The following is a 15,079-nucleotide window of genomic DNA, read 5'->3' as shown; positions in this document are numbered from 1 at the left end:
AGCTGGGAAGTTGTTTGGTGAAAGTGATAAAAGGCTGGAGAAAAGGGAATTTGATGGGAGAGGAGTCTATGGGAAGGGGGAGGAGCACCAGAGGAAGGTGATGGGCAGGTAGGCAGGTAAGGAGATAAGATGAGAGAGGTTAACAAGAAAGGCGGATGGTGAGGGGGGGGGGGGCGGATTACAGGAAGTCCGAGAAATCGGTGTTCATGCCATCAGGTTGGAGGCTACCCAGACAGAATATAAGTTGTTGTTCCTCCAACCAGAGTGTGGCCTCATTGTGGCAGTAGAGGAGGCCATGGATTAACATAGCAAATGATATAGTGCTTTTCAGTTAGATAGTCATAATATTTATTCTGATACTGGATCTGCAACTTTTTTTTATAAAACAAAGTCAATAACCCGAGTTGCAGATGGAATTGTATTATTGGTCAATTGTGTGCGTGTGTTTAAGTGTTTGGTAACAGATTATTTTGCCAGCATTTTAAGTGTTGAGAGCTATTGTGCAAAAAAGAGAGAAAAAAACAACCCTGGAAAGAATTACATTCTTTTTATCTCTTGTAATTAAATACCAGCAATTAATAGAACGTAAAAAAATCTGTCTTGCAGAAACTTTGTTTCAAGAGAAAAAGTTCATGACCTTTGCTAATCAAATCTCAATGTTTCAAAAGCTGAAAGTAATGTCTTTTTTTGAGCGATAGAGGAGAATGTCATCAGATATGTTCGTCAATCAAGACAGATAATAATGACAGTTTCCTGTCTATGAAAACACAAGTTATGAATGCAAATACAATGTGTTTCACCGTGGACCAGATTTAAAAATATCATAAGAAAAGTTCTTCAAGTGGGTCCTATGTGGTGTGTTCAGGGACTAAAGTTGAACACTCTGGAGTTCCTTCTGCAACATACCACACTTCATTGTGCTGATCAAACAACATCTTGGGCCTACATGGAAAAGAAATTAAAATGTCATTTGAATAGAATCTATTTGTATTAATCCACGTAATGCATATTACAGAATGAAACATTACCCCCAATCTTTTTCTTCAACTTCCACCTCTTCTGAGCTGATGTGAGAAAACAAAACAAAAACAATGAAGCTGGGAGTATTCTGTCTTTATAGCTAGCCACTATTAAAAATATTCACAAAACAATTTTCCTTTTATTCATGTGGGAATTACAGTATTTTGCTTTTGCTTTACTTCCTTTGCTGTTAGAATAACCAAGGCTACAATCTCACAATATGGGAAATTATTGATACACATCTGTTGTTACATTTTGGGGGAACAATTTATCACCACTATTGTTTGTGACATATTAAAAAGTTTTTAGAAATATTTTCTTTACTTTCTTTGGATCTTACTCACTTAACATTGATTTGCATCTGATGTAGACAGTTACCCTGCACCCAACTCTCCATTGGCGTTGCAAAGATGGTGGCCAGGTAGAGTTAAAGAATGCTTGTTATCTATCCTTTTACATCTTTGAACTAACTACAGAGGACTGAAAGTGTCTTATCAGATATGGATTTCCATTCATTTCATTACCCAGTTATACATTAAATCTGATAATTTGCGTAGCACTTTCACCTGTTGTATCCAGTGCCATAGTAATAATCAGAGATAAAACTTTGGTCAGCTTTATTCAGTTCTGCTTTCAGTCTTGAGGAATAAAATTTTGAATTCCATGTCAGTAACGAACCCCCAAAGGATTTCACAAAAACATACATCTTTGGGAACTCAATAAAATAAACCTGTTGGTATAAAAGAAAATTAGACATCACCAAGTAGAAATTAGAAATTTAATTTGATCAGGATCAATTATTTAATGTGCTAAGAAGAATTCCTATCTTAAATACTCATTATTTCTACATATTCTACACCACAAAATTGCAGGTTCTGGGTTTGAGTGTCAAATCCAGCATATAATAAATAACTGACAGGCAGTTAATAGAGGTCCAGTATGACCTCCAGAAAGACATCACATGTAAAGTGGCAATTCTGGAGCAAAATTGTGTCACTGAACAATGGTCAACAGCTATGGCAGGATTTGAATGCTGTCATCTCCTTCAAAGTGAAACCAAACGACATAGGTGAAAACAAGGTTTCGCTCCCAGATGAGCTCAATGCCTTTTAATCATTGGCCATCAAAACATGGAGGCACTGTCACAAACTCCCACAGCCCCTGATGACCCTTTGATTTCAGACTTGGAGGCAGACATGAGAGCATCCTTCAGAAGCTTAACCCATGGAAAGCATCTGGCACAGATGGGGTACCTGGCTGAGTACTAAAGATCAGTGCTGATCAGCTGGCTGGAGTGTTCTCTAATATCTTTAACCTCTTGCTTCAGCATTCTGAGGTACCCACCTGCTTCATGCAGGCTTCAATTATACCAGTGCCTTAGAAGAACCTGGTAATCTGCCTCAATCATTATCATCCAGTGGCATATACATCCACTGTGATGAAGTGCTCTCAGAGATTGGTGATGAAACATAGCAACTCCTTCCTGAGAAGCAACTTAAATCCATTCCAATTTGCCTACCACCTCAACAGGTCAATAATAGATGCCATTTCATTGGCTCTTCACTCAACCTTGGAATATCTGGACAGTTAAGATGCATACATCAGGATACTCTTCATTGACTACAGCTGAACATTCAATACTATCATCCCCTCAAAACTAACAAATAAGCTCAAGAACAATAAGCATTGATCGTGTGGATGGTCAGAGGCTTTTTTCCCAGGGCTGAAATGGCTAACACGAGAGGGCACAGTTTTAAGGTGCTTGGAAGAAGGTACAGAGGAGATGTCAGGGGTAAGTTTTTTTATGCAGAGAGTGGGGTAAGGACGTGGATTGGGCTGCCGGCAATGGTGATGGAGGCGGATATGATAGGGTCTTTTAAGAGATTCCTGGAAAGGTACAGGGAGCTCAGAAAAATAGAGGACTATGGGTAACCCTAGGTAATTTCTAAAGTAAGTACATGTTTGGCACAGCATTGTGGGCCAAAGGGCCTGTATTGTGCTGTAGGTTTTCTATGTTTCTAACTAAGCCTCAATTTATCCTTAGGCAACTGGAACCTCCATTTCTTGGCTTGCAGAACGCAGTCAGTTCGGATTGGCAACAACATCTCCTCCACGATTACCATCAGCACAGGTGCTATGTGCTTACACCCTGCTCTACCCACTTTAGAAAGTGAGGCTAAACACAGCTCCAATGCCATAATTTAAGTTTGCTGACACCACTGTCGTTGGCTGAATAAAAGGTGGTGACGAATTAGCATATAAGGAGGAAGATTGAAAATCTTCCTGAATGGTCCCACAACACCACCTTCTCACTAAATGTCAGTAAGACCAAGGAGCTGATTATTGACTACAGGTTGAGGAAATCATAGGTCCATGAGCCAGCCTCATTGGGGGAATCAGAGGTGGAAAGGGTCAGCAACTTTAAATTCTTCGGATTTATCAATTCAAAGGATCTGTCCTGGATCCAGCAGTTAAGTGCTATTATAAAGGAAGCACAGTGGCACCTCTACCTTTTTAGAAGTTTACAAAGATTTGACATGTCATCTAAAACTTCGACAAACTTCTATAGACATGTATTGGAGAATATATTAACTGCTTGCATCACAGCCTAGTATGGAAACACCAATTTCCTTAAATGGAAACACCTACAAAAGTAGTAGATACAGCCCAGTCCATCACAGGTAAGACCTCCCCACCATTGAGCACATCTAACTGGAGTGCCGTTGCAGGAAAGCAGCACCTATCATAAAGACCACCACCATTTAGGCCATGCCCTCTTTTTGCTGCTGTCCTTATGAAGGAGGTGCACCACGAGGCCTCAGGACCTACATCACCAGGTTCAGGAATGGTTATTACCCCTCAACCATCCAGTACTTGAATAGAGGAGAAAACTTCACTCAACTTCACTCATCCCAGCACCGAACTGATCTCGTAACCTATGGACTCAGTGTCAAGAACACTTCATCTCATGTTCTTGATATTTATTATTTACTTCTTTTTCCCTTTGTTGTCTTTTGCACATTGGTTGTTTTTACATCTTTGTTATGTGTGGTCTTTCCTTGATTCTATTGTGTTTCTTTGTATTTTCTGTGAATGCCCCCAAGAAAATGATTCTCAGGGTTGTATATGGTGACAAATATGTACTTTGATAATAAATTTACTTTGAACTTTGATAGAGACTTAATTTCGGAGCAGAAGAGGAGAATGTGTTTGAGAGAAAGAAGTGTTTTGAGGGATGCTAATATGTGAAATGTTTGATGGTGTCAGTAGTGGATATGACCCACTCCATCATCAGTAAAGTCCTCCCCACCATTGAGTACATCTACATAAAGCGTTGTTGCAGAAAAGCAGCGTCCATCATCAGAGACCCCCACCACCTAGGTCATGCTCTCTTCTCACTGCTGCCATCAGGAAGAAGGTACAGGAGCTTCAGGACTCTCACCACCAGGGTCAGAAACAGTTAATACCCTCAACCATCAGTCTCTTGAACCAAAGGGGTAACTTCACTCAACTTTACTTGCCCCATCATTGAAATGTTCCCATGACCCATTGGAATATAATTATTGCTTATTTATTTATTATTATTTTTTATTTGCACAGTTTATCTTTTGAATTCTGAACACCCAAGTTGGTGCAGTCTTTCATTGATTATTATGGATTACTGAGTATGCCTGCAAGAAAATGAATGTGAGGGCTGCATATGGTGACATATATGTACTTTGATAATAAATTTACTTTGAACTATGAACTTGAACAGAGAAGTACAGTTGGCCCTCCTTATCCGTGAGTTCCGCATGCGCGAATTCAACCAACGGCGAATCACGAAAACCCGGAAGTGCTCGTCCAGCACTTGTTCGAGCATGTACAGACCTTTCTTTTCTTGTCATTATTCCCTAAACAATGCAGTATAACAACTATTTTACATGACATTTACATTGTATTAGGTATTATAAGTAATCTAGAGATGATTTAAAGTATACAGGAGGATGTGCGTAGGTTATTGTGGATCGGGATCGAAAAAAAACCGGAAGTTCTCTTACTAAGTAAGTCGGAACAGGTACATCTGATATTATTTAGCGTCAGTTAGTCAAATGTTTGTCTTAGTATATCGTATATATTTTACCTTTCTATGCATATAAAACACTTAAGAAATGTATGTTTTAGCGCCGGGTCAGGAACGGAAGTTCCCGAGTTCGATCCAGTGACAGACCACTCCCGGGCGCGCACTGTCCATCCCTGCCGGGTTGACGTGAAAGATCAAAAACCCAAACCCCAAAACCCAATAATTAAACCACTGCGTTGCTCAGTAATAATTGTAGCTTTAATCGGGGCAGGCCCTTTCTCACTTTATCCTTTAAAATTGTTCCGATCATTGACCGACTGTAGCCTAACACTTTTCCAATGACCAATGGCGTTTCACCTCTTTCTGAGCACTTTGTTATTTCCACTTTATTTTCAATCGTGATCGTGATTATTTTCGTGAACAGAAACACTGTGGATTCAGAGCTCCGCCGCCAGGTCCTAATGTCCACCGCACTGAAACAGGTTAAATAAGGTAAGGTGCACCGCATTAAGACAGACTGAATAAGGGACTTGAGCATTCGTGTTTTTTGGTATCCGCGAGGGGTCCGGGAACCAATCCCTCACGGATAAGGAGGGCCGACTGTAATGTTACTCCTAAGAGAGAATCAGAATTGGTTTTTTTTTTATCACTGACATATGTTGTGAAATTTGGGTTGAGGCAGTGTTATAGTGCAATACATAAAAATTGTTATATATAATGATAATATATGTAAAAAATAGTTCAAAAAGAGAGCGAAGTTGTGAGGTAGTGTTCATAGGTTCATGGACCGTTTCAGAAATCTGATGGCAGAGGGGAAGAAGCTGTTCCTAAGTCATTGAGTGTGTGTTTTCAGGCTCTTGTATCTCAGGAGTAAGGATGATAGTAATAAAAAGAGGGCATGTTTTGGATCAGAATCAGAATCAGGTTTATTATCACCGATATGTGATGTGAAATTTGTTAACTTAGCAGCAGCAGTTCAATACAATATATAATCTAGCAGAGAGAGAGAAAAAAATAATAATAAATAAAACATAATACATAAACAAGTAAATCAATTACATATATTGAATAGATTATTTTAAAATTATGCAAAACAGAAGTACTGTATATTAAAAAAAGTGAGGTAGTGTGCAGATGACACAAAGCTGGGTGACAGTGTGAAATGTGAGGAAGATGTTATGAGAATACAGGGTGACTTGGACAGGTTGAGTGAGTGGGCAGATGCAGTTTAATGTGGATAAATGTGAGGTTATCCACTTTGGTGGCAAGAACAGGAAGGCAGATTACTATCTGAATGGTGTCAAGTTAGGAAAAGGGGAAGTACAGCGAGATCTGGGTGTCCTTGTTCATCAGTCACTGAAAGTAAGCATACAGGTACAGCAGGCAGTGAAGAAAGCTAATGGCATGTTGGCCTTCATAACAAGGGGAGTTGAGTATAGGAGCAAAGAGGTCCTTCTGCAGTTGTACAAGGCCCTGGTGAGACCCCACCTGGAGTATTGTGTGCAGTTACTTGAGAAAGGACATTCTTGCTATGGAGGGAGTGCAGCGTAGGTTCACTGGGTTAATTCCAGGGATGGCGGGAATGTCATATGTTGAAAGATTGGAGCAACTGGGCTTGTATACACTGGAATTTAGAAGAATGAGAGGGGATCTGATTGAAACATACAGGATTATTAAGGGATTCGACACGCTAGAGGCAGGAAACATGTTCCCGATGTTGGGGGAGTCCAGAACCAGAGGCCACAGTTTAAGAATAAGGGGTAGACCATTTAGAACGGAAAAACTTTTTCACACAGAGGGTTGTGGATCTGTGGAATGCTCTGCCTAAGAAGGCAGTGAAGGCCAATTCTCTGGATTCTTTCAAGAAGGAGTTAGATAGAGCTCTTAAAGATAGCGGAGTCAAGGGATATAGGGAGAAAGCAGGAACAGGGTACTGATTGTGGATGATCAGCCATGATCACAGTGAATGGCGGTGCTTGCTCGAAGGGCCGAATGGCCTACTGCACCTATTGTCTGTTGTGTCCAAAGCTTCAAAGTCCATTTAGGAATTGGATGGCAGAGAGGAAGAAGCTGTTCCTGAATCGCTGAGTGTGTGCCTTCAGGCTTCTGTATCTCCTACCTGATGGAAACAGTGAGAAAAGGGCATGCCCTGGGTGCTGGAGGTCCTTAATAATGGATGCTGCCTTTCTGAGACACCGCTCCCTAAAGATGTCCTGGGTACTTTGTAGGCTAGTACCCAAGATGGAGCTGACTAGATTTACAACCTTCTGCAGCTTCTTTCAGTCCTGTGCAGTAGCCCCTCCATACCAGACAGTGATGCAGCCTGTCAGAATGCTCTCCATGGTACAACTATAGAAGTTTTTGAGTGTATTTGTTGCCATGCCAAATCGCTTCAAACTTCTAATAAAGTATAGCCGCTGTCTTGCCTTCTTTATGACTACATCAATATGTTAGGACCAGGTTAGATACTCAAGAGATCTTGACACCCAGGAACTTGAAACTGCTCACCCTCTCCACTTCTGATCCCTCTATGAGGATTGGTATGTGTTCCTTTGTCTTACCCTTCCTGAAGTCCACAAACAGCTCTTTCGTCTTACTGACGTTGAGTGCCAAGTTGTTGCTGCGGCACTATTCCACTAGTTGCCATATCTCACTCCTGTACGCCCTCTCGTCACCACCTGAGATTTACCAACAATGGTTGTATCGTCAGCAAATTTGTAGATGGTATTTGAGCTATGCCTAGCTACACAGTCGTGTGTAGACAGAGAGTAGAGCAGTGGGCTAAGCACACACCCTTGAGGTGCACCAGTGTTGATCGTCAGCGAGGAGGATATGTTATCACCAATCCGCACAGACTATGGTCTTCTGGTTAGGAAGTCAAGGATCCAATTACAGAGGGAGGTACAGAGGCCCAGGTTCTTTAACTCCTTCATGATGGTTGTCATTTTCTTGAGGCATCACCTTTTGAAGATATCCTCGGTGGGGAGGTTAGTGCCCATAACGGGTCCAGCTAAGTTTATAACCCTCTTCAGCCTTTTCCCATTCTGTGCATTGGAACCATCGTACCAGTGGAAGTGCAACCAGTCAGAAAGCTCTTCATGGTACATCTGTTGAAATTTGCTAGAGTCTTTGTTGACATAGTAAATCTCAAACTAATGAAAATTAGCTGCTGTTATGCCTTTTTCATAATTGTATTGGTATGTTGGGTTGACAGAGATTTTGACACCCAGGAGCTTGAAGCTGCTCACCCTTTCAACTGCTGATCCTTAATGAGAGCTGCTATGTGTTCTCCTAATTTCCCCTTCCAGAAGTCCAGAGTCAATTTCTTGGTCTTACTGATGTTGAGTACAAGACTGTTGTTGCAACACCACTCAAGCAGTCAATTTATCTCACTCCTGTACGCCCTCTCCACAAAAAGCATCAAGGGTAAGGCTTGTCTCTTTCGCTACTCCTGTACATTCCCAAGCAGTGCTGCTGGCATTCGGGAGTAAATAAAATCTGTCCTTTCGGACATGGGAAGTATTAAGATAAGAAAATTTACGAGTTTGAAATAGTATTAGGATTCCACCTAAAGCTTTTCAGTTCTCCTCAGTACATGTGACGATAATAAACCAATTATCAGAATAATTAAAAAGAGAATGACTGTGCTTGAAACTAGTTTGTTTTGAGGTTACACAAACAGCTTTAGTGCCTGGACAGATGCATTGTAGCTGTGACAATTCAGTAATAACTTATTAAGCAAATAGTTTACTGTCATTGTGTGATGCAATAGGTGTTGATTTACTTTAGTGACCAATTAAGAAAGAAATCAGAAATTGATGGGACTTTGGGTTAATTGATTGCCATACCCCTGAAGACGGATGAAATTGCTAAAATATGTTAGGCAGATGTATTTTTTTGTTTGTTGACCCCATTTCAAAATTTTGTTTGCAAAATAGAGATTGATTCACACAAGCAATGTGTATATAATGTGATAGCCACATGAAGAGTGATATTCATTCAACTTTAGTGTATATTGGTACCTCACCTTTCAGCACCGAGTAATATTTTGTAAAAAAGGCAAAGGTTTAAAAAGATGCAGCAAACATACCTTATGTCCAAACTCTATTTTTATATGAAATTTGGACTAGCTAGTTACTCACATCAGGGTCAGTGGGCGTCGGAGGGTTTTCTTGATAAGCTTCTGGCAACAGAAAGTGGACAGTGTAATTCTTCATTTCCATTATTCTTTCACTTTCAGGTATCTTAAGCAGAACAGGAGCTGCCATGTTAATTTTCTTGCCTGTGTTTAAATAATTTTGTTATTATTTTTTCATACTGGATATCCGTAGGATCTCTTCCGACCTCTGCTTGACAGAACATTGGGAGAGTTCCTGGATAGGTAATATGAATGCTGAAGATACAGTTGCAGACAAGAAACTTTATACTGTGTTAACAACTGACTGTCTGCTGCACACCTCATGATCCAAAGCACAACCGAGATAAACAGAATAGAACAAAGTTAAATCAGGCAGTAATGTTCCTGACAACACACTTAAAATGCTGGAGAAACTCAGCAGGCCAGGCAGCATCTGTGGAAAAGAGTACAGTTGACATTTCGGGCCTAGACCCTTCAGCAGGACGCTGTTAGTAATGGTCCTAATATATTATGAATTTAACGTAATTTATGGGATGCAGATATTAGAGGCAAAACCCATGTTACTTGCTCATCCATAATTGTTCTTGGACAAAACTTGCAACATTATTTTAGAATACTTTTAGAAGTCAATAATATTGTTTCAGGTTTCAGGCCAGGTAAGAATGGTAAATTATCTTCCTCAAAGGAAGTGAACTGGAATGCTTTTACAACAATCCAGTGAATTCCTGCCCATCATTATTGATACTAACTTAATAATTTTATTAATCCTGTTTTATGTAATTACTCAAATTGCCTAATGATAACCAGCTGCCATGCTAGGATTCAAACTAATATCTCAATAGTCCAGCATTGTAGTACTTGTCCAGTGTTGTAGTCACAGTGCTGCATACCCACTGACCATGTCTTTCAATTGCTAGATGTTTAATATCTTCAGCAGCCACAACGTCCTCTGTCTACCTAACTTTTGCATTTTGTTGCATCCCAATTCTTTTACCCTGAGAGAGATTTAATTCAAAGTATTTTTGTATTCTGTTAATGGTTTGGATTATAGTCCTTGAAATTTCATATACAAAGCCCAGCCCCCTATCTTAAGGTATTTTTCAAGTATTTGAGAAGACAGTTTACTACCAGGCTTAAATATATAACACCTCTCCCTGCCTAGCTATATAGAATGTATCTCAACTTATATATATATATATATTCCTGGAAGGGGGATCAATTTGCTTGGCAGCTGAGATGTGGCTGTGAAGCAGACTCAGGTCCTGGAGGCCTGTTCATTGGTGGTTGTAGGAGTTGACTCTGGGACTGCAGGTAGTGGATCTGACAGCTCTGGCCACCTTTCTTCTGGTTGTGTTGGCATCCTGAACAGTGCATGGCTAACTTCACTGGGTGAGGTGGATCATAATGTGTGAGCACAGTGTCTAACGTCACTGTTTCCTTTGCCTTTTGGTAAGCCACCTCACACTGCTTTGTCCATTGATATTTCTTTCTGATCAGTAGTAATGAGTTCAAGCAGACAAAGGAGACACAGTAGCCAGGTTTGGCAGGAACCTTTTATACTAGTTGACAAATCCTAAAAATTACCACAACTGTGACATGTCCTTTGCCCTTGGGACATCCACCACTGCTTGAATTACAGTGGCATGCAAAAGTTTGGGCACCTCAGTCAAAATTTCTGTTACTGTGAATAGCTAAGCGAGTAAAAGAAGAGGGTGCCCAAACTTTTGCTTCTGGGCCTTTTCCTTTTTTGTTATTTTGAAACTGTAAAAGATGGAAATAAAGAAGTTTTCTTGCTTAAGATATTAAAGAAATGTGTCATCTTTAACTTTATACCTTTTGGAAATCAGTTCATTTTTTACTCGCTTATCTATTCACAGTAACAGAAATTTTGACCGGGGTGCTCAAACTTTTGCATGCCACTGTATCTCAGCATACTTGTGCGTCAATAGTGTGACCACGGTAAGTGATGTTTGGTTTAAAGATTGTTGCATCCTGCTCTAAACCCACAATCTCCTAATTTTTTATCATTGTCTTGAGATTTTGGAGATGTTCCTTGTCATCCTTACGGGTAAAAATAATGTCATCCAGGTAACAATGAGAGCCTGGACAGCCTGGCAGCACCTAGTCCATAACTTTCTGCCAGAGTGCGGGTGCAGATGCTACTCCGAAAATAAGCTTATTATAGTGATAAAGCCCTTTGTGAGGTTTATCTTGAGAAACACCTTGAACTGTTCTTCTATCTCCACCTGTAGGTAGGCCTCAGCTAAGAACATTTCCTGAAGTGTTTCTCTCCAGAAAGGTTTGCAAAGACATCCCCTATCCTGGGCAGAGGGTGTTGATCTGCTTTCAGTACTAGGATGATGGTGACCTTAAAATCACCACAGATCCTGACATGAACAATTTTTTTTTGGCCACTGGGATGACTGGCATTATCCATGTGCTTCACTCAACCTTGGAAAGAATTCCTTCGCCATCCATACGATCTAGCTCACTGGCTAGTCTATCACGGATAGTGTAAGGAACCAGATGGGCGTTGTAAAACTTGGGAGTGGCATTTTATCCTTGATATATTTCAGTTTTCCAATGCCATCCCTAAACACTGCTGTGGCATTATCCAGTACTTTTCTTAATTCACTTTCAGTTGACTCTTGAAGGGGATGTGGCATGCAATTGGTGGATGGATTTCCAATTAAATTGTAGTTGCTTTAGCTAAATACGACTGCACAATGTTGGCCCTCCTGTTTTTATCACATACAAGCCCAATGTGGCTTATTGGTTGCTGTCTTTCACTGTTATGAATGTCGTTCCCACAGAGCTTACCTTTTCTCCAGTATAAGTTGGATATCTGAGGGCATCAGTTCAATATCTTTGAAATGCCATTCCAAGTAATTTTTTGGAATGACTGAAACAGCAAAGCTAGTGCCCAATTCAATTTTAATTTTTTATTCTTTCACTTCTGGTGCAAGCCATATTGCTTGTATATAGTTAGATTTTCCATTGTAAATATCAAGGCTACTTGTGTCATTCTCATCATTATCAGATTTTTCATCAACAGTACGCGGATTAGTGCCCTTTTTAAACTGCAACTGACTTTTTATCTTTTTTGCTTTTCTACACAGTCCATTTATTTTTATCTGCCCAACATGCTCTTTTTATGTGTCCTACTTTGTTTCTTTTTCTGTAAGTTTCACCCTTATATCTTCATTGGTCTGGTGTATATGAGCCCTTGCCACAATAGTAACACGGTTTGTTTGGCCAGGCAGGTTTCTGATTGGTTCTAAATGTTCCTGCATTACTTTCATGATATGAACAAACCTTCAATATATTTTGTTCACCAAGGTTTCATAAATTTACCATTTCGCTTTTTACTATTACATGCTCACTCTCTCACCAACTCACTTTAAAACACTTCCCACTTATAGTCGGTATTTTCACCCCCCAATCTACCTCTCCCTAGTCCTCTTTTACATTATTGAAATCCACCTTTCCCAATTTAGAGTCCTCACTAAGAGGACCAACTTTATCTTTTTCCATGACTATCTTGAACTTACCGAGCTATGGTCACTGTTCCACAGAGTTCCTGTATAGACACTTCAATCACACATCCATCCACTTTCCCTAAGATAAAGACCAATTTCTCTGACAGATTGATTTCCCTACAAAGGGCTGTATATTTCAATTAGATGACCAGTTACATTTGTTTCCTCGAGCACTGACAAACAATAAAACAAAGTCTTCCAAGATTGATGGATTGAAATTGAATGTTCTAACATTTCACTTTCACTTCTTTGTATTAATCTTAAGTTAAATAATTTTCAAAGCTTTACACTCAGTGACCACTTTATTAGGTACATCTGAACACCTGTTCATTAATGCAAATATCTCAGCAGCCAATAATGTGGTAGCAACTCAATGCATTAAAGCTTGCAGACATGGTCAAGAGGCTCAGTTGTCATTCAGACCAAATATCAGAGTGGGGAAGAATTGTGATCTAAGTGACTCTGACTGTAAAATTATTGTTGGTGTCAGAGGGGGTGGCTTGAGTATTTCAGAAACTGTTGATCTCCTGGGATTTTCATGCACACCAGTCTCTAGGTTTTATAGAGAATGGTACAAAAAGCTAAAAAAGACACCCAATGTCCAGCAGTTCTGTGAGTGAAAGCACCTTGCTAATGAGAGTGGTCAGAGGAGAATGGCCAGATTGGATTAAGCTGCCAGAAAGGCAACAGTAACTCAAATAAAACAGTGATATGCAGAAGAGCATCTCTGAATGCACAACATGTTGAACCTTGAATTAGATGGGCTATAGCAGCAGACCTCGATCATACACTCAGTGGCAACTTTGTTAAGTACCAGAGGTACTTAATAAAGTGGCCGCTGAGGGTATTTTAATTTTATATTCATAAAACACCAATCCAATTTGTTATCCCTGCATTTTCAGTAACTAATTTTTATTTACTAATCTTTTCCAATTTTTAATACTCCAGTCTCTGCCCTATAGGTTTACAGTTCTGCATCATGGTTTCATTATTTGCTGCTGTCTTTACTGGTAACTCTGCAACCTTTCCTGAATCTCTCTGACTCTATTTTTGCTTTGCTGTGTTAATATTCTCTTCGGAACTTATTTCAGAATGCATTTATAGATTTAGTTCCATGCTATTTAATTGCCTAACAAGTTCCCTCCCATCTGCCACTATTCTAACCTTACTCTTAAAAGTTTACCATTGTTGAGCCTGCATCCTAGGAGGTATTGCTCCATTTTGATAGGCTACATGTGTACTGTGTTATTATTCATTGTCTTTGGCCCACAGCACCATAATAGTCCCTATCAAAGTTACAGGTTACATTTTCTGATATTGTAATCACAGTACGTTTTGTATGGAAGTCCAGATAAAAACTTAAGGCAATGACAAGATGAAAACATGAATAGAACAATTTGACCCACTGGTAAAGATACACATTGGCACAACTAGTTGCGTTTAATGTGTTCTGTGTTGTTACTTTTATATATTTCCATGCATGAGCTTCGGGGTTACTGAAGTTACCATATTTTAATATCTCTTCCTCATTTAGTTTTGTAACTGGTTATATTGTCTACAAATTTGCTTCTTGTACACCAACAACACTCAATTTTTTTGTCCATTATTTTTGTTGACTCCTATGTTGAAATGTTTCATGTACAAATTTGAAAAACTGTAACTTCTTCCATTTAAATATTCAGAAGAATATAATGCTAGGAGCATTATAAGAAAGGTGGAGGAGCTTAAAGCATGGATTGATACCTGGAAGTATGATGTGGTAGCTATTAGTGAAACATGGTTACAGGAGGGGTGTGATTGGCAACTAAATATTCCTGGATTTAAATGCTTCAGGTGTGATAGAATGGGAGGGACAAGAGGGGGAGGTGTTGCATTGCTTGTCAGAGAAAATATTACAGCGGTGCTCTGGCAGGATAGATTAGAGGGCTCTTCTTGGGAAGCTATTTGGGTGGAATTGAGGAATGGGAAAGATGCAGTAACTCTTATGGGTGTGTATTATAAACCACCAAATGGGGAGCGAGAATTGGAGGAGCAAATTTGTAAGGAGATAGCAGATATTTGTAGTAAGCACAAGGTTGTGATTGTGGGAGATTTTAATTTTCCACACATAGACTGGGAAGCCCATACTGTAAAAGGGCTTGATGGTTTGGAGTTTGTAAAATGTGTGCAGGATAGTTTTTTGCAGCAATACATAGAGGTGCCAACTAGAGAAGGGGCAGTGTTGGATCTCCTGTTAGGGAATGAGATAGGTCAGGTGACGGAGGTTTGTGTTGGGGAGCACTTCGGGTCCAGTGATCACAATGCTATTAGTTTCAATAT

The 15,079-nt window shown here is 39.8% G+C and overlaps 1 protein-coding gene across 1 annotated transcript in view; it reads right to left on the bottom strand.

The window, feature by feature from the left end:
- Positions 1-848: 848 nt before the first annotated feature.
- The window catches only part of LOC134339283 (heme-binding protein 2-like), a 37,769-nt gene continuing 23,538 nt past the window's right edge, over positions 849-15,079 (bottom strand). The window contains exons 4-6 of the mRNA XM_063035660.1: positions 9,226-9,365; positions 1,587-1,750; positions 849-942 (exon numbers count right to left, since the gene is read on the bottom strand). Of these exons, the coding sequence (XP_062891730.1) occupies positions 849-942; positions 1,587-1,750; positions 9,226-9,365 (398 nt within the window). The remainder of the gene's footprint in view (positions 943-1,586; positions 1,751-9,225; positions 9,366-15,079) is intronic.

This window comes from Mobula hypostoma, chromosome 29, assembly GCF_963921235.1.
Source record: "Mobula hypostoma chromosome 29, sMobHyp1.1, whole genome shotgun sequence".
NCBI classification, from domain to species: Eukaryota; Metazoa; Chordata; class Chondrichthyes; order Myliobatiformes; family Myliobatidae; genus Mobula; species Mobula hypostoma.
Note: the sequence above shows the minus strand (reverse complement) of the source record. Positions and strands in the feature narration are given on the sequence as shown.